Raw genomic sequence first — 25,521 nt, 5'->3', positions numbered from 1 at the left:
GTAGATCTTCCCTTGAGGAACAAAACGTGGTCGTTTTGTTTTGTTGATTTTCCTGTTGTAAACAATTTGTTTACAACTTTTGTTTATTTTCAGTTACATCGTATCTCCTCCCTCAGTTCTCAATGGATTTCGGTTCTGATTGTTTTATTTGAAAGAACTCGACCTTCTGCACAAAACTTGGTCATTGGATTGTCAACTTTTCGCTAACAAATTAGTCATTAGGTCAACTTAACATTTTTTCCTGACTAGAATTATATCTCCTCTCTCATTTATCATGCAAATTAAATTCTGATCGATGTTTTGGGTCGATCTTCCCTCGGGGAGCACAATTTAGTCCTTTGTTAATTTTCCTGTTGTAAACAGTTTGTCATGGAGGTTGGTCCTCTCTTACATTTGTCACATTTCAGTTTTTTTTGAGATTTTGGTAGTCATGGTTGTTTTGATGGTGGGCTAGATGAGCTACTACATCCTTGATGTTCTGGTTAAATGTATTTAATTACGGTCACACAAAAGGAGTCTACAGTGTCATTATGTTATATCCTGCGTAATGAGAATTTATAGTGAATCTCAGGTTGGTGAGATGAGCTCTAAATAGAGAGGTATCAGACACACTGGGTGGATAAAGACTCAGACACAGAGTTAATTTAAAAAAAAAAGAGAGAGTTTAATATATGTATGTTTTTCATTGCTTTACAAACTGACACGATTTTCACTTTCTCTTGTTTGTGATAAAAACGCATAGCGTTACTGCTGATGGTGTAAAATTATTGACTCATTAATATTTAACCAAATTCGACAGCAAAACATTTTGCGTAATTATAAATTGATGCAGTTTATTTTTTGGTGTGTGCACACACTGATCATACGAATACTGTTACCTTCATATTGCTGAGTAAATCCCTTGAGGCAGCATCAGTTACTGTTAAATATAATTGTAATGCCCGATTTCTTGGCTTGATTGGTTCTTGTGTCAGAGATGCCTACTAGTACGGTTTGGCCGTATTTTGTACGGAAAAGTTACGTAAATGCGATGTTACAGCAAACAGTGTTATTCTGTACGGAATTATTATAAAGTCTTAAATTCCAGTGAGTTGTTTTTAAATGTCCAAGCGACTTTTTCAATCCATGCGCGATTCATGGCTATTTATTTTTACGACAACCACACATGCTGTGTGTGACATGCGCAGATTCCGCACATGCTGTGTGTGACATGCGCAGATTCCGCACATTTGTTCGCGCTATTTTCGATACGGTAGAATGGCCGTGCATTACACCCAGTCAAAAGGGCGATGGATACGCGCACTGCAAACTGTGTAGAACTGACATTAACATCACTCATGGTGGTCGGGCTGACTGCACGCGGCATGTCAACTACAAAAAAAACAAACAAACGTGGAGTATGCTGAAATGGCGAGTCAGGCGGAAAGTAAATCTGGGGGTATCCAGCAGTTTTTACGAAATCTGTGGATGAAAAGACACGGAACGTGACACGTGCTGAAGCGGCGATGGTTGACCTGTGCTTGGAGTTGAACTTGCCAATTAGTGCCATGAAATGTGAGTTAAACTTATTCAGTTTCTTTTTACATGTCTGATTTTTATTCACTGAAATATCAAACACTGGCTGTACTTCTTTAATTCAAAGTCTTTTCAGTGTTGCAAGTACAAATGTACATGTAGTATGATCAAAAACAGAATTTTATGATTAGTGCTGTTGGGATTGTGGCAAAAAATTGATCATTCCACTGTTTTAAATACAATTATAAATGTCATTTTATTCAGTGTCTCTTCTGAAGCATTATGCTGAAGTATTTATATATTGGGACATTAAGATAACAATGTCGGACTCTCTTTGGCATGAAATAAGAAATTTTAAAAAAATTTTATTAGAATCCGTAAACAGGTAGAACATTTTGCCAGGCAATATAATATAATATTTTTGAGGAGTTACATTCAATACCAATGATTGGTAGTCAACCGTAATGTCTGCAAACAGGGAACACTATTGTATTTATAAAAATGTGATATATTGTATGCTCTAGAAATTTGTCGAGTGGAAATTCAGTTGAGATGGCTGCTTGTGATTTGTTTATTCAATTCACACAAAACAGTTCTTTTTAATAATTTAAATGTTAAACATATTGGTATATACACCTCTTTATAATGGAAATGCGCATAAATTAATGTTACTGAAAGTCATTCCAAAATACTGAAAAATGTTTTCAAGAATACTGAAATTCAAAATTTGGGGTAGGCATCTCTGTTGTGCGTTTTGCATGTTTGTTGTTTGAGACTGCAAACTTTTTTTGAATGGATTTTATTTCATTTTGTTCTCAGATCCTTCAGCAGGAAGACTTCAATAAAAAGCCAGGCCGCATGAGCGTCAAACCCATTAACTTTGCCGTGATTCTCAAACTCAGCAAAACCAACCTCCAGGAGAAAGCCTTCAAGGTGAGAGGTCTCACATTCTCTCAACATTTAAAGGCACCGTTAAACATGCTGACGCACCTAATAGTGCTGCAACAATTAGTCTGAATAATCGATAATGTCGATTTATGAAAAATTATCAACGTGGATGTTTATATTCCACAAATTGTTAGTTTAACCGATAGCAAAAATGTAAGAGTGCACAGGCTTCTATTCCTGGGTAGGACTTACTGTAGTAGCATGGTGAAGCCACTGGAGGCAGCAGCAGCACCGATACTACTGCACCACACAGCACTGTACGCAAACCTGTGACTGCTGAGGCAGTTTTAAAGAACAGAAAAAAACGATTGACAGAATTCACTAAGACGTGAACTGAATGGAGCTGCCAGGCTGAATAGGGAACAAAAAATAAATAAATAAATAACTTTTCGAGTTCAGTGTAAACGTGACCAATAGAAAACAAGGGTGAGAGTCACTTTCTTTCTCTCTCTTTTTCTCTCTCTCTCTCGCTCTCTCTTCCTCTCGGAGACTTTTGAATGATGCTAGCAACAAGAGAGGCATGAAAGCCTAAACACTGATCGTTTCAGTCAAAGCAAAAAGCATGATGCATTGCAGTCTGCACAAAGCAGAGACACCTTTCATAACGGCACAAGTATCAAAAAGGAAAGCCGCTGAAAGCTCCTGCTTTGTGAGTGAAGTATACTCAACAGTTGATGTTACAGCCTTCTTACAGTACGTTTCATTCAAAGGGCTTTATATGTATATGCAAGGACAATCATTTTCTTTTTGTTATGAATGACATGATAGCTCATCATTTCAGCTTTCATTTCCTGATATTTACATCTACATGTGTTAAACCAGCCTTTCTCAACCGGGGTGCCGTCTGGCTTCGTTAGGGGTGCCATCAAAAAATTATACAACCCCGATTCCAAAAAAGTTGGGACAAAGTACAAATTGTAAAAAAAAAAAAAAAACGGAATGCAATGATATGGAAGTTTCAAAATTCCATATTTTATTCAGAATAGAACATAGATGGCATATCAAATGTTTAAACTGAGAAAATGTATCATTTAAAGAGAAAAAATAGGTGATTTTAAATTTCACGACAACAACACATCTCAAAGTTGGGACAAGGCCATGTTTACCACTGTGAGACATCCCCTTTTCTCTTTACAACAGTCTGTAAACGTCTGGGGACTGAGGAGACAAGCTGCTCAAGTTTAGGGATAGGAATGTTAGCCCATTCTTGTCTAATGTAGGATTCTAGTTGCTCAACTGTCTTAGGTCTTTTTTGTCGTATCTTCCGTTTTATGATGCGCCAAATGTTTTCTATGGGTGAAAGATCTGGACTGCAGGCTGGCCAGTTCAGTACCCGGACCCTTCTTCTACGCAGCCATGATGCTGTAATTGATGCAGTATGTGGTTTGGCATTGTCATGTTGGAAAATGCAAGGTCTTCCCTGAAAGAGACGTCGTCTGGATGGGAGCATATGTTGCTCTAGAGCCTGGATATACCTTTCAGCATTGATGGTGTCTTTCCAGATGTGTAAGCTGCCCATGCCACACGCACTAATGCAACCCCATACCATCAGAGATGCAGGCTTCTGAACTGAGCGCTGATAACAACTTGGGTCGTCCTTCTCCTCTTTAGTCTGAATGACACGGCGTCCCTGAGTTCCATAAAGAACTTCAAATTTTGATTCGTCTGACCACAGAACAGTTTTCCACTTTGCCACAGTCCATTTTAAATGAGCCTCGGCCCAGAGAAGACGTCTGCGCTTCTGGATCATGTTTAGATACGGCTTCTTCTTTGAACTATAGAGATTTAGCTGGCAACGGCGGATGGCACGGTGAATTGTGTTCACAGATAATGTTCTCTGGAAATATTCCTGAGCCCATTTTGTGATTTCCAATACAGAAGCATGCCTGTATGTGATGCAGTGCCGTCTAAGGGCCCGAAGATCACGGGCACCCAGTATGGTTTTCTGGCCTTGACCCTTACGCACAGAGATTCTTCCAGATTTTCTGAATCTTTTGATGATATTATGCACTGTAGATGATGATATTTTCAAACTCTTTGCAATTTTACACTGTCGAACTCCTTTCTGATATTGCTCCACTATTTGTCGGCGCAGAATTAGGGGGATTGGTGATCCTCTTCCCATCTTTACTTCTGAGAGCCGCTGCCACTCCAAGATGCTCTTTTTATACCCAGTCATGTTAATGACCTATTGCCAATTGACCTAATGAGTTGCAATTTGGTCCTCCAGCTGTTCCTTTTTTGTACCTTTAACTTTTCCAGCCTCTTATTACTCCCGTCCCAACTTTTTTGAGATGTGTTGCTGTCATGAAATTTCAAATGAGCCAATATTTGGCATGAAATTTCAAAATGTCTCACTTTCGACATTTGATATGTTGTCTATGTTCTATTGTGAATACAATATCAGTTTTTGAGATTTGTAAATTATTGCATTCCGTTTTTATTTACAATTTGTACTTTGTCCCAACTTTTTTGGAATCGGGGTTGTATATTCTAACATTGAAATAAATAAAATGAATTAAAATTCCAAAAAATGATAGTTACACTAATGCAGATCATCGCCGCCTCATGCATCATCAAAATTTGTCTCACGGCCTCCTTTCCCGTGCCACAACGTCACTGCCGGGGTCAGCGTATGGTCAGCATGACTGCGTATATTTTATATGGGGGTGCCTTGAGAATTTCCATACTTCTGAAGGGTGCCGTGACTGAAAATAGGTTGAGAAATGCTGTGTTAAACAATGCACTTTTGACATACAAACCCCATTTCCAGAAAAGTTGGGATATTTTCCAAAATGCAATAAAAACAAAAATGTGATTTGTTAATTCATGTGAACCTTTAGTCAACTGACAAACGTACAAATAAAAGATTTTCAGTAGTTTTCCCGACCAACTTAATTGTATTTTGTAAAGGGTCTGTCTCAGAAATTGGGTACTGTGGGGGTACCCCACTAAATATACTCAGTCAGTAAACTATACGGTTTTGCATGGCGATGTTGGTTTTAATTTGAAATAAAATGATGAAAGAAATAATACAGATAAAACTAAATCTTTGATGTGAATACTCTATTCAGAATTTGGCAAAAATTCTGTAAATTGTGGAAAAATGGCTGCTTGATCTGGGACATGATAAATGGTTGACTACATCGCATTCCCTTAAAAAGGTTGTAGTCCACTGAAAAGTCTACAGTTATCACTAATTGTATTTTAAGTTGTAACTTTATACACCTAAGGATTGGTGCGCTCACAGAATAATCATAACCGTAATAAAACATCATGCAAAATATTTGATCACCGTTGTAACTCTATTTTCCGCAAACCCAAAACCAATACGATCGTGTGTTTTGATCTAAACGGAAAGCCTCAGGGTCAAGGTCACTACCTCACCAAAAGTAGTAACTTAAAATCACTATGCCATATAAAAATTTAGTTATAAATCTGTGATTTTGTTTTTTAAAACGAAAGCTGAAAGTTAGGCATAGAATATGTTTCTTACAGACTGTGTTACAATGGTAGCTGGTCTTGTATGAGTTTCTTAGCTATAAAATGAGTTGTGGCCTGTTTTTTACCATAGCATGTTATTTGTGTGCGGGGAAGGACACACATTAACAATTTGCATGTGTAGAATGGAATTTTCCACTCCAACAGTTAGAAGTTGATCGTGCTTCCATTTGCGGTCTTTCTGTTACTCGAGTGATCTGTTCGGACGTTATCACTGAAAAGGTGAGTTTTGACAGTTTTATTTTGTTTTAGTCTTGCAGTATAAGGTAATAGAATGTTTCTTTTTCATCTCACTTTCATATTTCGTAGTGTTTGCGTATTTTTGGCCAATATTTTGCAACCATGGTCAATTTAGATCAAACGTTTGATAGAATCTACGGCCAGTCATTTTGCCCCGCCCCCGCCTCGCACTCCGTCCGGTGCGGTAGTGATGTCCCGTTGCTCGCGTGCCGCAGCAGAGACCCGCGCGACCTTCAGCCGGTACAGTCGCTGTTCTTTTAACCACCGCCGTTATTCTCTTTCCGTTGTGTTCTTGATTTTTCCTGTGTCCAGATTTTTCCTATTTCGCCATATCAAATACCCAAAATGTATCATATTATTCATTATTTAAGTGAATAATCAATTCAGTCATCATAACTTGGCATTTTTAACCCAAGCAATCAAAAATAGGAAATTTATTCAATATTTTCACTCATCTGTGAAGGAGGGGCTTTAATTCTTCATGATGTAGTTATTTTATATGGAAATCAATTTTACAAAAGCATTTGAATTATAACCAAAATAAATTTCCACAGTGGAGGCCAGATAAAGCGAGATGCTGTCTTTATTCTTATTAAACATGACAAAAGAAACATTGAGTGTTAGGTAAATGCAAAAAAAATTTTTAAATTAGAAAATTTATTTTTTGACCATAATGTCCCAAATGAGAGACCAGTTTCTGAGACGGACCCAAATATAAATGAAGTTAAAATTTGATGTCTGCATCAAAAAATCGATGTCTGTCGATTTTTAAAAGACCTAAAATCTTGCACTGAGAAATGTTCTTTCTGAATTGATAAACAATTCTTTCACAAATTTTGGCACAAAGGAGTGAATCACAACCCATCCTTGCTTGCAAAGACTGAGCCTTTGATGGATGCTTCTTTTATACCCAATCAGGTTACCAATTAACCTGCTTATTGTGGCATCACAGAATGTCTGCAACACACTCAAAAACTGTTGGGACAAAGGCAAATAAGACTTGAGTTCAGTGAATATTCAAGTAACACCATTTTGGAAGATGCCACAATAAGCAGGTTAATTGGTAACCTGATTGGGTATAAAAGAAGCATCCATCAAAGGCTCAGTCTTTGCAAGCAAGGATGGGTTGTGGTTCACTCCATTGTGCCAAAATTTGTGAAAGAATTGTTTATCAATTCAGAAAGAACATTTCTCAGTGCAAGATTTTAGGTCTTTTAAAAATCCACAATACATAATATTATGAAACAAGAATGCTCTGAGAGCACAATATCCCCCGCTGGTAACTATGCCATAATTCTGGTAAAACGTGACTGAATTGAACAAAATTGCAATATACGTATTACCGATATATAGCAAAGAATCGTGTCAAGTTGCATGAAATTCCTCCAAAAATTGTGAGAGGAGTTGATTTCAGAAGGTGAGTACCCTTCCTGGGACGGACGGACAGACAGACAGACGGACATCATCACGACATAATCCCCCTTCGGGCCTTTCGGCCAGCGGGGGACAAAAATTCAGGGAATTCGGAGACATCTCAGTGCATGCAGGGCAAGGTTGGAAACCACTCTTGAATGTACATGACGTTCGAGCCTTCAGGTGGCACTGCCTGAGAAACCGTCATGCTAATGTGACAAATATAGCCACGTGGGCTCGAAAGTACTTCGGAAAACTGTTGTTACTTAACACAGTCTGCCACTACATCCAGAAATGCAACCTGAAACTGTATTACACAAGGAGGAAGCCATTCATCAATTCTACGCAGAAATGCCGCTGATTTCTCTGGGCCTGGACTCATCTCAGATGGACCGTAAGACAATGGAAATGTGTGCTGTGGTCCGAGGAATCCACATTTCAGCTTGCTTTCAAGAAAACTGGACGTCGAGTTCTCCGTGCCAAAAGTGAACACGACCATCCAGTTTGTTGTCAGAGAAAGGTGCAAAACCCAGCACCTGTGATGGTATGGGGGGCATCAGTGCCCGCGGTATGGGGGAGTTGCGTGTGTGTGAAGGTACTATTGATATATTGGGATTTGAGAGCAACACATTCATAGTCTGGCTAACGCGACTTCAAAGCTCTGCGAGCATTTGGTCTGGCAAAGATATTAAGCCCAACCGTTTCCCAAAGGCGTGGTTGACCCACCTCCCTGAAATGCCTCAGTTTGCTACTGGTCGAAGCCAGAAAAGGCTGTGACGAAGCTTAAACCAATCACATCACTCTTTCCTCTAATGTATGTGACGCGACGGAAACTGCTTGAGTAACAGGAAGAAGATAAATACCTCCAGGGCTGCTCTTTGCTCCGTTTTCAGTGAGAACTTCCCATTGAATGCTTTCAATACAGCATCTACCGCTGTGTCAAAGGCTTGCCGCTGCTCCATGTTCGTAATGTTTCTAGTGAATGAAGCGCTTCCGGCATAGATTCTGTAAACAATCTATGGCTTCCGGTCGCAGTTCTACTACGTCAGTGCCTTGAACACGCCTCTACCCAGGGCCGTTGGAGATGCTCAAAGTTGATTGGCTCCCGATTTTTCGGGAGCTTGGAAGAGCTGTAGATAGCTTGCCTTGCCAGACTAAGCTTGCAACAGGCCCTTGTGTTGCGTCACACTTAGGATGGGCGGGCCCAGGCTAACACATTCATCAAGGCAACGTCTCTTCCCAGGAAGTCCATGCTTATTTTAGTGGGATAATGCCAGACTTCATTCTACACAGGTTACAACAGTGTGGCTTCGTAGGCATAGAGTACATGTGCTTGACTGGCCTGCTGCCAGTCCAGATCTGTCTCCTGTTGAGAATGTATGTGGCATCATGAAGAGGAGAATCAGACAACGGTGACTACGGACTGTTGAGCAACTGAAGTCTTGTATCAAGCAAGAATGGATGACAATTCCATTTGCAAAACTGCAATAATTAGTATCCTCAAATTACATATGACTAAAAAGTGTTATTAAAGAAACGGTGATGTAATACAATGGTAATAATACCTCTGTCACAACTTTTTTTGTGTATTGCAGGCGTCAAATTCTAACTTTGTTTATATTTTTAAAAAAATACAATGAAGTTGGTCAGTGAAACTATTGAAAATCTTTGTACTTTTGTCAGTTTAAATAAAGGTTCAGATGAAATTAACAAATCACAGATTTTTGTTTTTGTTGCATTTTGGAAAATACCCCAGCTTTTCTGGACATTGGGTTTGTCTCTGTGTTATTTATATATAATATACCTACAAATTATAAGTGCAGAATTTGAATATCTTCAGAAATAAGTGCAAACGAACCAATTTTGTATAATTAGAATATTTAATAAGATGTCCAAAGTTATTGAACAGCAATAATTAAGAGAAATGCTTTCATACAGTGAAATAAAAAATAGACATAAAATATAGACTGGACACAATGATTGGCACCTTTTTGAATAATTACATTATTTCCTTATACAAAATAAATAAAGCTAACCTGTGCTTAACTTTCAGTGTTCTCATGACCTAAGTTAACCAACGAATGATGGTTTTGCTGCATAAAAAAGGGGCTGATTGTGAAAAAGAAACTGTAAATAATGCTGAAGAAGAGAGCTGTCTGAGAGCATCAGAAATGCTGTTATCAAAAAAACATAATTTCCAAGGCTATGAGGCAATCACCGAAGAGCTTGAATCCCTGTTTCAGCAGTTTGTAATGTTATTGAGAAGCTTCAGTCATAAAATCTGTTAAGGTGCTTCCAGGACATGGCACTAAAAAGAACCTCAACGATAGATGCTTGTGAAGGTTGGTGCGGATTATGGGGGGAGAAAACATCACGCAAGACATCTAAAGAGCCTCAGGCTGACCTAGAGCAAAAATCTGGGGTGGTGGTTTCAGCTGGTAACATACACTGCAAGAGGATGCCACTATTTAAAGAAAGGCAAGAATAATGTTTGCAAAAACATTCATAGATGAGCCATAGTCTTTCTGGGATCATGTTCTATGGACAGATGAAACCAAAGCAGAGCTCTTTTATGAACTCAGCGTATCAGTTTGTTTATAGGCACAAAATGAAACCCATAAGGAACAGATCGCCATACCCACAGTAGAATATGGTGGGGGTTCTGTCATGCTGTGGGGTTCTGTGGCAGCCTCTGGAACTAGAGGCATTGAATGTATCAACAGAATGAAGAAATCAGAGGAACCAAGGCATTTTAGAGCATATGTGTTCCCCAGTGTCAGAAAACTAGGTTTTGCATCTTTCAGCAGGACAACAACTCGAAGCACACATCCAACAGCACAGAAGAATGGTTGCAAAGGAATATTTGGACTGGTTTATACTGGCCGGCAAGGAGTCCTGACCTAAATCCCATTGAAAACCTTTGGAGAGAGCGGAGATCTGCCACTGCAGAACGGACTCCTGAAAACTTAAGCGCTTGAATCCATGGCAATGGAAGAGTAGCAGAAAGTGCCAGCTGACAGGTGCAACCAAATATTAGTGAATAATTGTGTCCAGGGCATGTTTCATGTTTTTATATTATTTTTGAAAGGGAAGGAACCTTTATTTGTTACATGCACACTTCAAGCACAGTGAGATTCATCCTCTGCATTTAACTCATCTGAAGCAGTGAACACCCACACGCACCCAGAGCAGTGGGCAGCCAGGCTACAATGCCTGGGGAGCAGTTAGGGGTTAGGTACCTTGCTCAAGGGCACTTCAGCCCAAGGCCACCCCATGATAACCTAACCGCATGTCTTTGAGCTGTGGAGGAAACCCACGCAGACACGGGGAGAACATGCAAACTGGATAAGGCGCCATACCATAAATCCGGGGACCCGGGTTCGATTCCGACCCGGGGTCATTTCCCGATCCCTCCCCATCTCTCTCCCACTCATTTCCTGTGTCTACACTGTCCTATCCAATAAAGGTGAAAAAAGCCCCCCCAAAAAAATCTTAAAAAAAAAAAAAAGGCCCCTGCCAGCCGCTGGGCTCGAACCCAGAACCTTCTTGCTGTGAGGTGACAGTGCTAACCACTACACTATTATGCAAGGGTGTCGTACCCCCCCCCCCCCCCCCCCCCCCAAGTAATTTTGGACATTTTATTAAAGGTAGACTGCCTTTCAGATTTTTCAAGTGTAGGTCATAAAAAGAAGTTTCCCGACACCCAATTATTTTTGTTTAGTGGACCAAAAGCTACTGAATTCAAATCACAGACTTCCAATTTTATTAGTTTTTTTTTTAATAGAACAATTAATGAATTTGTGGCCATGTGGCCCTAAATTCTCCGTTATATTGTCCTGCTTCACCATGACCCAATTCAAGATACTACGTCATGCATCACGTGGTGGGCTTTCCCCGTTCGTGCAAGGCATTGTGGGGTACAAATTTGAAACAGGAGAGAAAAATGAAGGGCGTGAGTGTGCGAATGAAATGTGAAAGACTGACTACAGTAATGGAACGCGAGAAGAAAAGGCGTTATGTTGCGAAGGAAACGCAGGACCAAACTAATAAATATCGGCGGTCAGCGAGCACCTTGGTGTGATCAGCTGTTCGTTTAGCGGCAGAATGATGTAACTGTAAGTCCACTGTCAAGGTAAACCTGCACATGCGCACACGGACTTCGTCTGTCTGCTTGACTGCGCAAGGCGAGCGATTTCATGCACATGATTTGCTAGGGAATCCCCTCAAATTAAATAACTTCCCAGCCAAATAATGACCTGATATTTTGTGAGCTGTTACAGAAATAAACATATCACAATGACCAAATTTCAGAGGGAACTAAATTTCACTGATTTTATGAAATCGAAAGGCTGTCTAGCTTTAAAGTATTCTGATTGATTTGATATAAAATTGGTTCATTTGCATTTAATTCTGAGTTATGTGCTTGAAATTCAAGGGTGCCAATAATTCTGACCAGGACCATGCAGTACGTTTTTGGTTTTAGCCTGTTTAATTAATGATGGTGATTTTAGTATAATTTAGATGGAGGGGTAGGGAATGATCTTTTAAAGATTAGATCGTGAGAGGGGGGAAAAGTCAGTAGAGTAGCAAGATGCTACTCTACATCATGTTGAGTTGTTCCTCACATTATATTATTGAATTTGTTTTACATTATATTATTAAAGAAAAAAAAAGTCATGACATTTTGTGAAAGGCTGCCTCTTTTTATGAGCCAATTAATTTAAGCAGACTGATCAATTATTTGTTGTTTAATTCACTTAATTGTCCCAGTCTCTGTTGCTAAAAGCTACCACTTCCAGTCACTCTGTATATTTAGATCTGTCGTGACTTGAATCGCATTAAGAAGTAGAAATAGAAAGATAGGATTTCTTTCTCTGCACTTCTCCTGTACCTGTATGAGGCTCTCATATCTGATGAAAGTCTGAACATGTCGTCACAGCAGCTAAAGCAGCCTATGCTGGGCTTCTGCCAAGAGGATTGCCACTCGACCTGTGGGGATTAGCCCATTATTAGCCCAGCTGCACATCAGGATCTGGCCGCTGAGCCTGCGCTCAGGTCACATCACTAAAAAATACTCCCCTCCCCTCCCCCTTGAACTAACCATCAGCATAGGGACTTTCCATGGTGGAAGAATGCATGCAGAGACGATGACGGGCTGGTCAAAGGCTTTACACCCAACCCCATGCACAAACATTTTACGGATTAGTGGGGTCTTCGTGTTTAAACCTCCCTGGGTGAAGTGGGCAGGATACAATGGCTCCTAGTACCAGCTCCTGGGTGCTGACAAGTTATATCTTGCTGTTGGACTGTACTTCCTGGAAGGCACACCCCTACAAACTGCTGTATTGGACAGTGTTTATTAGCTTTGAATAATTTTGATGCAACTGGTGTTAGGAGAATTTGTTCTTGGGTATGGGATTCAGTATTGCTGTGTGTGAGGAATATTTATTCTCATGCTAATAAGCGACAGGTGAATCATTGTGTGTCTATGTGTTACAGAGCTAGGATTTCAGGGACACCAGCAAGCAAGAAAACAACACGGTGACTATTTGGTTTGAGAATTAAAGGGGAACTGAAGTCATTTTTAAACTTGCTTTATTTCTTAATTAACGTGTTATGCAATTACGTTTTCGGTTTTAGTAACCTTCTATCGTGACTCGTACTGGCAACTAATTGCAATTAAATATTATACTTATCGGCCTATTCGGTTTTTAGCCATGTTGAATTTAGTTCGTTTGGTCCACGGCAGGCGTCGCTTATCCGCGCAATCTTCACGAGACTTGTGCGAGACTTCGAAACGTGACGTGTCAGCCAGGTGTCAGTGCCGCCATTTTGAAAACTGTTTTCCAAACGAAATATTGCACAGAAACGAGTTTAAATGACGATTACTGCCTACTTTTTTCAAACTTTCCTGATTGCTATCAAAACAAACAAAACTTCCGGCTTGATTACGTCAGCATTCGAAAGAGGGCGCGCGCGTCTTTTGACAACGTTGGCAGATGTCGGTCACTTTGATTTCCGCTGTACGCTTTACTTCTGTCCTACGATGTCTCGCATAGGTCTCGACGAATCTCGTTTACAGCCTTCGCTTTGACATATGGACTGATGCACTATATTGCCAAAAGTATTTGCTCACCCATCCAAATTATCGGAATCAGGTGTTCCAATCACTTCCATGGCCACAGGTGTATAAAATCAAGCACCTCGGCATGCAGACTGTTTTTACAGTTTGGAGCTGGCCCCTTCCTCTTCCAACATGACTGTGCACCAGTGCACAAAGCAAGGTCCATAAAGACATGGATGACAGAGTCTGGTGTGGATGAACTTGACTGGCCTGCACAGAGTCCTGACCTCAACCCGATAGAACACCTTTGGGATGAATTAGAGCGGAGACTGAGAGCCAGGCCTTCTCGTCCAACATCAGTGTGTGACCTCACAAATGCGCTTCTGGAAGAATGGTCAAAAATTCCCATAAACACACTCCTAAACCTTGTGGACAGCCTTCCCAGAAGAGTTGAAGCTGTTCTAGCTGCAAAGGGTGGACCGACGTCATATTGAACCCTATGGATTAGGAATGGGATGTCACTTAAGCTCATATGTGAGTCAAGGCAGGTGGGCAATATAGTGTATATTACATAGCATGTTTCAAACACTCATAACTTGCTATAGCAGTGACAAAATAGCGATCAAAAATGCATTCCTGTATTTAATAAAATGAGAAATAGAATTTTGATAATAAAAAAATTTGCCTTCAGTTCCCCTTTAATTTCATCTCATCTCATCTCATTATCTGTAGCCGCTTTATCCTGTTCTACAGGGTCGCAGGCAAGCTGGAGCCTATCCCAGCTGACTACGGGTGAAAGGCGGGGTACACCCTGGACAAGTCGCCAAGTCATCACAGGGCTGACACATAGACACAGACAACCATTCACACTCACATTCACACCTACCGTCAATTTAGAGTCACCAGTTAACCTAACCTGCATGTCTTTGGACTGTGGGGGAAACCGGAGCACCCGGAGGAAACCCACGCGGACACGGGGAGAACATGCAAACTCCGCACAGAAAGGCCCTCGCCGGCCATGGGGCTCGAACCCAGGACCTTCTTGCTGTGAGGCGACAGTGCTAACCACTACACCACCGTGCTGCCCCCTTTAATTTCAATGAAATGAAAATCTGCATTAAAAACTGTCAAGTGACAAATCCAAAAGTTCAACTTGAATAATTTCTAGAACCAAAGAATATTTAAGTCTTATAATAACACTTTTTTTTTTTTTAAATTTTGTTCTCATATTTAAGCAACACACAAATTCCGCAAAGCTGTACAGTTGAAATGGCAGAAAGACCAGGCAGTGTTTTTTCAAATCCAGGAGGAGTTTTGTTCAACCCGTTCAGAGTCCTGTTCTTTGCTAATAGGACTAGAACTAGATCAGATCATTTTCTGGTGTCTCCCATCCACCAAGGTTTGACTTGTGCATTCTGAGATGCTTTTCTGCTTGCCACGGCTGTAGCGTGAATATTTGTGTTACTGTAGCCTTATTGTCAACTCGAACCAGTCTGTGCCAAGTTTCCCAAAAGCATCGTAGCACAAAGATCATCGTTAAATGGTAAAGCGAGCAGTACTATCAATGCTGTCTCTCCTAGTTAAGATGCTCTTAGCGTTAAGAGGCTTTTGGGAAACCCACCCCTGACCGTTCTCCTCTGACGTCTCTCAACAAGATATTTCTGCCTGCAAAACTACTGGATGTTCAGCTCCTCTGGCTATAAGGCCGATGAGCTGTCGCCGTGGCGTCTGTCCGTCCACAGTTCAGTTAAACCGTATCTCCTCTGTCAGTTCTCCATGGATTTCTGTTCCGATTGTTTTATTTGAAAAAAACGTATCACTCTGCACAAAACTTGGTCATTTTGTCAAATTTTATGGTAAGGAGTTAGTAATTAGGCCAAATTAACAAATTTTCCAGGCCTCTCACTAGAATTTTATCTCCTCTCTGATTTCTCACCCAATTTCAGTTCTGATCGGTGTTTGTTTTGGGTAGATCTTCCCTCGGAGAACAAAACTCGGTCGTTTGTTTTGTTGATTTTCCTGTTGTAAACAATTTGTTTACACCTTTTGTTTATTTTCAGTTAAATTGTATCTCCTCCCTCAGTTCTCAATGGATTTCAGTTCTGATTGTTTTGTTTGAAAGAACTCGACCTTCTGCACAACACTTGGTCATTGGATTGTCAACTTTTCACTAACAAATTAGTCATTAGGTCAACTTAACTTAAATTTTCTTCTGACTAGAATTGTATCCGAATTCAGTTCTGATCGGTGTTTTGGGTCGATCTTCCCTCAGGGAACAAAATTTAGTCCTTTGTTAATTTTCCTGTTGTAAACAGTTTGTCGTGGAGGTTGGTCCTCTCTCACGTTGTCACATTTCAGTTCTGTTTGAGGTTTCGGTAGTCATGATTGTTTCGATGGCAGGCCAGATGAGCTACTATGTCCTTGACGTTCTGGTTACTATCCCCTGCCCAAACAAAGTTTTGCGGGGGTTATAGAAACTGGGTCCGTCCATCTGTCTGTCCAGTCACGTTTTCGTTTCCGGGCCATATCTTTAAAACTACTGAAAATATCTTCATGAAACTTTGTATACATATCAAGCAACATGTGAACTGGTGCCTTTTGCTATTTTGGATTTTTTTGGGGAAAAAAAAATGACCTATGGTCATGAGCTTTGGGTAGTGACAGAAAGAACAAGATCGCGGATACAAGCGGCTGAAATGAGTTTCCTTCGCAGGGTGGCTGGGCGCTCCCTTAGAGATAGGGTGAGAAGCACAGTCACTCGGGAGGAGCTCGGAGTAGAGCCGCTGCTCCTCCACATCGAGAGGAACCAGCTGAGGTGGCTCGGGCATCTTTTTCGGATGCCTCCTGGACGCCTCCCTGGGGAGGTGTTCCAGGCATGTCCCCCCGGGAGGAGGCCCCGGGAAAGACCCAGGACATGCTGGGACTATGTCTCTCGGCTGGCCTGGGAACGCCTCGGTGTTCTTCCCGAGGAGCTGGCCGAGGTGTCTGGGGAAAGGGAAGTTTGGGCTTCCATGCTTAGACTGCTGCCTCCGCGACCCGGTCCCGGATAAGCGGAAGAAGACGAGACGAGAAAAAAAAAAAAAGAGTTTTTCAAATTTTTACAGAAAAAAATAGATTTTAACTTTGTTTCTAAGAGTAATGTTTGTTTCTGGAGCATATATCCAAAACTATTCATGATATAGATTTGAAACTTGGTATACATGTTAACAAGGTGATGTAGATGTGCCTTTTCATACTAAGAAATTTGAGAGATTTTAATTTTTCATGTTTCCATGGAAACAATTTCAGACTTAGTCTCTCAGGTTAGTCTTAGGTTTTGTTTCTGGAGCAGAACTTGAAAACTGAGTGGTACGGTCTTGAAAGTTGGTATATGTGTTGATGTATATGTGCCTTTTGATACTAAGAAATGTGAGAAATTTTAATTTTTAGCTCACCTGGACCAAAGGTCCGGTGGGTTTATGCCATGGGCTGCTGAGGTCAGTGTAAAGAGGTAGGGTTGGTTTCTTGCAGCAGAACTTGAAAAATGTGACAATATCTTGAAACTTGGAATATAGTTGTTATATAGGGCGGAGGATATAGATGACTCAGTCTTCTTGTTGTTTTTCGCACCATTCTGTTTAAACGTTCATGACTGCATGAAAATCCCAAAACAATCTGGGGAAAAAAACTGAAATACTCGGAACAGCCCATCTGGCACCAACGAACATCCCATGGTCAAAGTCTTTGAGATCACATTTTCCCCATTCTGATGTTTGATGTGAAGAGGAACTAAAGCTCTTGGGCTGTATCTGCATGATTTTTTGCATTGCGCTGTTGGCACATGATTGGTTTACTGGATAACTGCATAAATGTAGAGGTGTTTGTATGTGAAGCGTTTTCACAGGCCACCATGCGTATAAATTCATCAGGTATGAAACTTTTTAAAACTGATGTCTGTAATGAATGTGTTTATTCCAGGATGGCCTGATCGAGCAGCTCTATGACCTCATACTGGAATATTTCCACACCCAAGCCACCACGATCGGATTTCCTGAGCTTGCACTGCCCACCATCATCCAGGTATATACATAACGAGCTCGTTCTTCCGTATTCCATTTTCTGTCTCCCCCCCCCGCCTTCAATTCGTATGACATATAGAGGTCGAGTCTTTCACTCTGAGACCTGTTTTATAGACAGTTCTCCAGTGAAGGCCTGTGGAGTGAGCGAGTGAGTGGTCAGGCTTCTATTGTGGCTTGTCTAGCTTGTCATTCTTTTCTTTCTTTTTCTTTTTTTCCTTCCTCTCCTCCACCCTCCCCATCTTTTGGTTCTTTTTATCATGATGACGACTGTTAGGCCCACATCCTGTTTGAGAGGCGTTGAAGGCCATGCCTGGGACACCCAACCACAGGCTATAGTCCTACTCTCACACCCACACATATACACAAGTCCAGCTAGTTTCAGGCCTCACACACACTAAGAGAGGGCTGCAGTCCAGCTTCTTTCTGCAGCATGGCCACTCCTCGCTCATTCACAGAGACAGACATACACACACACACAGGCCACATCCTGTTCTTTGGCCAAAGCTCAGACCTCCAAAGAACTGTTAAAAGTTGAGCCCTGAATATTTATTCTTTTAGCCTGTAATGATTCATGCGGGTATTTTAAAAGGCCGGCTTCAGCTAATCCCTGCGTTTTATTGTTGGAACACGACTGTGCTTACGATCAGATGTGTTTTTTAAGCGTACCTTTACAGCCAGATAATGATCATATAAAATCCTGTGTAATATTATTTTTATTCATTAGATTTATTTACACTTGGTCCTAGTTTTTCCTCTTTTAGCTAATGCCTTAAAACATCGTGAAGTGAAAAATGCCGAGTCTTTATGCCATCCTCTTTCCCTCTCCATCCAGCTGAAAGCATTTCTGAAGGAATGCAAAGTGGCCAATTACCGCAAGCAAATTCGCCAGCTGCTGGAGAAGGTACAGGAGAACTGCAGTCACATCATAAGCCGGAGACAGAGGGCTGCTTTTGGCGTAGCTGACACCACTGCTGTGGTAAGTGGACTCCGCGTATGCTTGCTCGTCAAGCCGTTGACCATTTTGAGGCCATTATACATTCACACTGACCTCTTGCCTTTCCAGACAGCAAGTGCACTGTACCACACCCCTCCGAGTTTCGACCCTGTACACACAGACACATTTGTGTTTATATATATATATATATATATATATATATATATATATAAACGCACAATGGTTAGTTTGGTCTGGCCTTTTACACCTGCAAACATATTTCAAGTTCACCACGTCCATCCGGCTCTTCGCTGAGGTTAGCTGTCTTTAAAAAAAAAAAAGAGGAAAGAGAGAGAGAGAGAGAGAGAGAGAATGACAGCATGTACACATCTGATGTTTAACTGAGTTTTTTGGTTGTGTGATTTCTGTTCATTTAAATAATAACCTCTAGATAGAGCTTGTGAGATGGCAAAAAATATCATGTCCCCATTTATGTGATGCATCATTATATTTAAGTTATTCCACGAAATCAAGTCAGACATGAGCTGATAGCCGACGAGGCGCGTAGCACTGAGTGAGATTGAGTGGAATAACTGTTTTATTCTATCCACATTCACTGGATTTTGAGAAACCGAGCATTTTTATTTTTTGCAAATTGGATAAATAAAATCTTTATACAAAACGTCTGACAAAATCATTTCCATTTAGAATGTAAACAAACCAGCAAAATGATAATAGCAGTTTGTGAAAAAAAATAGTATAATAATTCTTGAAAATTAAAAAGATACGTTCTTACCATGAAATACACTCTTTCCATATTTTGTTGCCTTTTTTTGTGTGTGTGTGTATTTTGGGGTTTTGTTTTTGAGTAGAGTTTTTATTTCGGCCTCGGTTGGTTTCGTAACACGGGCTGCCATTTTCTTCTTCTTCTTTAGGGTTTTTTGGCAGTTGGCAAATCAACTTAAAGGTGCATTATCACCACCGACTGGGCTGGAGTGTGGAACAGGAAATATTGAGGGTGGAAAAAAAAAAAAAATTCTTTTAGCTATTTCTATTTCCTTTAAATACTGGATAAAGTGAGATATCTGACTTGATGCGCTCCGACATTTTGTTTTTCTCTACTCACGGTTAATGAGATGATATATACTAGTAGTAGAGTAGCCAATCGGAGCGCGCAATTGCTCATATCCAGTGAATGTGGATAGAATAGATCAAAATATATCTTTTCAAAAATATACTATGTAAATAAATGAAAGGAGGAAAATTGGTTTGCCAAAATATTGATGCCCCATATGTAAACTGTGTTTTGATGTACACCCCCGATTCCAAAAAAGTTGGGACAAAGTACAAATTGTAAATAAAAACAGAATGCAATAATTTACAAATCTCAAAAACTGATATTGTATTCACAATAGAACATAGACAACATCTCAAATGTCGAAAGTGAGACATTTTGAAATTTCATGCCAAATATTGGCTCATTTGAAATTTCATGACAGCAACACATCTCAAAAAAGTTGGGACAGGGGCAATAAGAGGCTGGAAAAGTTAAAGGTACAAAAAAGGAACAGCTGGAGGAGCAAATTGCAACTCATTAGGTCAATTGGCAATAGGTCATTAACATGACTGGGCATAAAAAGAGCATCTTGGAGTGGCAGCGGCTCTCAGAAGTAAAGATGGGAAGAGGATCACCAATCCCCCTAATTCTGCGCCGACAAATAGTGGAGCAATATCAGAAAGGAGTTCGACAGTGTAAAATTGCAAAGAGTTTGAACATATCATCATCTACAGTGCATAATATCATCAAAAGATTCAGAGAATCTGGAAGAATCTCTGTGTGTAAGGGTCAAGGCCGGAAAACCATACTGGGTGCCCGTGATCTTTGGACCCTTGGCACTGCATCACATACAGGCATGCTTCTGTATTGGAAATCACAAAATGGGCTCAGGAATATTTCCAGAGAACATGATCTGTGAACACAATTCACCGTGCCATCCGCCGTTGCCAGCTAAAACTATAGTTCAAAGAAGAAGCCGTATCTAAACATGATCCAGAAGCGCAGACGTCTTCTCTGGGCCAAGGCTCATTTAAAATGGACTGTGGCAAAGTGGAAAACTGTTCTGCGGTCAGACGAATGAAAATTTGAAGTTCTTTTTGGAACTCAGGGACGCCGTGTCATTCGGACTAAAGAGGAGAAGGACGACCCAAGTTGTTATCAGTGCTCAGTTCAGAAGCCTGCATCTCTGATGGTATGGGGTTGCATTAGTGCGTGTGGCATGGGCAGCTTACACATCTGGAAAGACACCGTCAATGCTGAAAGGTATATCCAGGTTCTAGAGCAACATATGCTCCCATCCAGACGACGTCTCTTTCAGGGAAGACCTTGCATTTTCCAACATGACAATGCCAAACCACATACTGCATCAATTACAGCATCATGGCTGCGTAGAAGAAGGGTCCGGGTACTGAACTGGCCAGCCTGCAGTCCAGATCTTTCACCCATAGAAAACATTTGGCGCATCATAAAACGGAAGATACGACAAAAAAGACCCAAGACAGTTGAGCAACTAGAATCCTACATTAGACAAGAATGGGTTAACATTCCTCTCCCTAAACTTGAGCAACTTGTCTCCTCAGTCCCCAGACGTTTACAGACTGTTGTAAAGAGAAAAGGGGATGTCTCACAGTGGGAAACATGGCCTTGTCCCAACTTTTTTGAGATGTGTTGTTGTCATGAAATTTAAAATCACCTAATTTTTCTCTTTAAATGATACATTTTCTCAGTTTAAACATTTGATATATCATCTATGTTCTATTCTGAATAAAATATGGAGTTTTGAAACTTCCACATCATTGCATTCCGTTTTTATTTACAATTTGTACTTTGTCCCAACTTTTTTGGACTCGGGGTTGTAGTTGCACCACTATTTATACCACAGAAGTGTTGTATAACTGCCAGTTAGATATGAGAACTTGAATCTGATTGGTCAGAAAGTGTTACTGAACTTTTCAGTAACTGCAGCTCTGACAGTTGTGCCATCTGTCAGGCAAATCACAGGTTTATATTCATGCACTCACTCTAATATGATATTTCTATATTAAGAGATCATTCACAGAGACTTGAATGGCAGATACTTCACATTATATAAGACTGATAAATACAGATTAAATGTGTTGTTTAACATATAAAAACATGTAATCAGTGAAGCTTGAAGCTCTGTGGGGACGTTTAAGTTTATGGAAGGAGTCTCGTTGACAGAGGTTAAGATTTTCTGCCACCACAGTGATTTCCGCTGTTCCATAACATTTAATTAGAGCGGACCTCGCACGCAGAGTGAAGCTCCATACTAAAGAGAATATGGTAATGCATCGATCTGATTTTTGATGGCTTTTGCGACTGTATGACGTCTGTACAAACAACATGCATGTACCACCACACAGTAGCTGATCACAAGCGCAAGGCAACGAATCTCAAACACTTGACCACCAGACAACGAAATTTGTATCTTTATTTACATAAACTACATGGGTTTTTATCCAGTGCTTATTTTTAATTTGCTTTTTAAAAATGAATGTGGGATTATTTACCAACACTGTAGCAGCCCTCAGCATTAAGGACAATAGCAGAGAGTCTCTGACAGGTGCAGATGCGTTTTATTCCTCTCGAACACGAGTATAGCATCAAACCAGGCTTGTAGTACTCGAGTCCAGGACTCGGACTCAAGTCCAACTCGTGCCCTAATTTTAAGGACTCATGACTTGACTCAGACTTGGACTCATGCATTAACTGCATTCTAAAGTCCTTTCCATGCCATATGGCGCATAGGGTGGCACTGATCTCCGTTTCCGTAGCCCTCGGCCTCTCGCCTATTACATAGCTAGGGTTGCAGTGGGGGGCTAGTCCTCTGGTAACTGCAAGAGTTTGTTCTTGCCATCAAAGACTTTTATTCCATATTTTGTTGCCTTTTTTCTTTTATTTATTTATTTTGTATTTTTTTGGGTTTTCTTCTTTAGGGTTTTTTTGACGGTTGGCAAACTTAAAGTTGCATTACCACCACCAACTGGGCTGGAGTGTGGAACAGGCGATATGGGGGGACCTATATTCTTTTAGCCATTTCTGTTTCTTTTAAATACTTGATAGTTTTTGGAGTTTTATTTTCGAGTAGAGTTTTTATTTTGTCCTTGGTTTGTTCAGTAACACGCTCTGCTATTTTGTTTTTCTTTACTCATGGTGTATGAGCTGGTAACCTCGTAGTAGAGTAGCCAATCAGAGTGTGCAATTGCTCATATCCAGTGAATGTGGAGAGAATTTTATATAATTTTTTTTAGGCAAAGGCTAGGAGAAGGAACTCCCAAGTAACACCACCTGCTGCCTTGCAGTCTCCAGTCACCTAGACAGAGGCTAAGGGAGTAAACCCTGAAAGAAAATCTGGAGTGAAGCTCCTAAGGCAGTCGGGCAGCTATCCTAGCACCCTTCTGGCAGCTTCTGCAGTCAGGTTGGTACCAAACGTACTGGTTTCCGCCATTCCTTTGGAGCCTGTCAGCAAGACCGAGAGGGGAGTCCTGTCGCTTGGGCAACCCAGGACTTTCATACACCATGCCCAGGCAAGCACCCTGGAGAGGCCACTTAAACGTGCTACCCTCGGCACGGAACCAATAGCGGGGAGTGGCAGTCACTGGTGATAAGTCTAAGCTTGATTGGCTTAGAGCTGGACGCCAGGGGTCACTCCTGACAGTAGGAGATGTTTTTCAATCTCATTGGACAGCTACCACCCACTTAAGCTGGGCAGCCTCCAGCCAATAAGTTGCTGTCCTGCCACCGTCCACTTGTCTCACTGGGTGCATGAGACTTAGGGTTTTGGCCTGACAAGTGGACTGCGACTCTGGCACCAACGGATCCCCAAGAAGAAAACAGAAGGATAGCACTCAAGATTGGGTGCTGGAATGTCCGAATGATGATGACTAGCCTGGCAACAAGGGTCCAAGACATAGACGACCTTCGCAAAACAGCTGTCATTAGTCGTGAAGTCTTTTGCCTTCAAGTTGACATTGTTGCCCTACAAGAGACTTGTCTCCCAGGGTTGGGACACCTTAGAGACAGGCATTATACCTTCTTTTGGCAAGGAAAAGGAGAGGAAGAGGCACAAAATCACTGAGTCGGATTCGCAATCAAAAATCACCTGCTCCCATCTGTCGAGATGGGCTCAACCAAGTCCGAGTGGCTGATGCACCTGCAGCTCAACAGTTCGGATGGCACTGTCAATCTCCTCTGTATCTATGCTCCCACCTTGATCTTGCACAGTGACCTGAAGGATGCTTTTTATAGCCAGCTTGACGATGCGATCAAGCAGATCCCCAAGCATGAAGCTCTGATCCTCCTTGGAGACTTCAACGCAAGAGTCAGCACTGATCACGAAGCCTGGCTTGTTTGCCTTGGCCACTTTGGTGTTGGGAAAACCAATGAGAACAGCCAGAGACTGCTAGAGCTATGCACTTACCATCACCTGTGTATCACCATCACCTGTGTATCACCAACACCTTCTCTGTAAAGAAGACCCACAGAGTGTCCTGGATGCACCCCAGATCCAAACATTGGCACCAATTGGACCTCATCATCACAAGAAGAGAGCATCTGAACAACATCCTTGTCACCCGAGCGTTCCACAGTGCTGACTGCGATACCGACCATACTCTAATCTGCACCAAGCTTGAGATCAAGGCAAAGAAATGGCGTCGAGCAAAGCACCCCGGCAAGCCTGTCATGACAGTGATGCCAGAGAATGCCGCCCACTCCAAGATACTGGCATCCAGGATGAGTAGAGCCAGTGTCCCTTTTGATGCACAGACCCAGTAGAAGCACATAGAGATGCTATGCGTTCCACGGCCATCCAAGCATTTGGAAAGAAGAAAGGCAAAAGTGAAGATTGGCTTGATGTGCGCACAACAACCCTCGCATCCCCCCAGCCAAGAGAGCTGCACTTCAGGCATATAAGACCAACCCATGTCCAGGCACTTCATAGAGCAAGATCAAGAGTAAAAGAGGAGGTGAAGACCTGCATGAACCAATTCTGGATTGACCTCTGCACTGAGATTCATGAAGCTGCAGACATGGGAGATGCAAGGAAGATGTACCAGGGTGTCAAGAAAGCCACTGGCCCCTCCCAGTCCAAGACAGCTCCACTGAAGTCAGCAACGGGTGAGATCATCAGTGACAAGACCAAGCGAATGGAAAGATGGGTAGAGCACTACTCAGAGCTCTACGGAAGGGAGAACCAAGTTTTGCGGTTCGCCCTGAACGTGATCAAGCAGATACCTCTCATGAATGAGCTGGATGGTCTCCCAACGAGAGAGGAACTGGCGGAGGCCATAAAGAGACTCCCGGATGGTAAATCCCCTGGGCAAGTTGGGATTCCTGCAGAAGTCCTTAAGTGTGGGCAAGAGAGCCTCTTTGAGCCGCTCTTTCAGTTGCTATGCCAGTGCTGGGAAGAAGGAGATGTTCCGCAGAAGATGAGAGACTCCATTATTGTGACCCTATACAAGAACAAAGGCGATAGGAGCAACTGCAATAATTACCGTGGAATTTTGCTCCAGTGCATTGTAGACAAGCTGTATGCCCACATAGTCCTCTGAAGACTACAAAGGCTTGCAGAGAGAGAGTCTACCCCGAATCCCAGTGTGGCTTTCGCTCAAAGAAGTCCACAGTGGACATGATCTTTTCTCTGCAGCAACTGCAAGGAAAGTGCAGAGAGCAGCAACAGCCTCTCTACATCGCCTTTATTGACCTGACCAAGGCCTTCGACCTTGTGAGCAGAGACGGCTTGTTCCAGGTGCTAACCCTGATAGGCTGC

The 25,521-nt window shown here is 41.6% G+C and overlaps 1 protein-coding gene across 3 annotated transcripts in view; it reads left to right on the top strand.

Annotated features, from left to right (window-relative positions):
• noc2l (NOC2-like nucleolar associated transcriptional repressor) overlaps positions 1-25,521 on the top strand; it is a 152,046-nt gene that overhangs the window by 92,071 nt on the left and 34,454 nt on the right. For all 3 annotated transcript variants that reach the window (XM_060938295.1, XM_060938296.1, XM_060938294.1), the window contains exons 13-15: positions 2,335-2,448; positions 17,639-17,740; positions 18,572-18,715. In XM_060938295.1, the coding sequence (XP_060794278.1) occupies positions 2,335-2,448; positions 17,639-17,740; positions 18,572-18,715 (360 nt within the window). The remainder of the gene's footprint in view (positions 1-2,334; positions 2,449-17,638; positions 17,741-18,571; positions 18,716-25,521) is intronic.

This window comes from Neoarius graeffei, chromosome 13 (assembly GCF_027579695.1).
Source record: "Neoarius graeffei isolate fNeoGra1 chromosome 13, fNeoGra1.pri, whole genome shotgun sequence".
Lineage (NCBI taxonomy): Eukaryota > Metazoa > Chordata > Actinopteri > Siluriformes > Ariidae > Neoarius > Neoarius graeffei.
The sequence above is the reverse complement of the archived record's forward strand: the minus strand, read 5'-3'. Positions and strand labels throughout refer to the sequence as shown.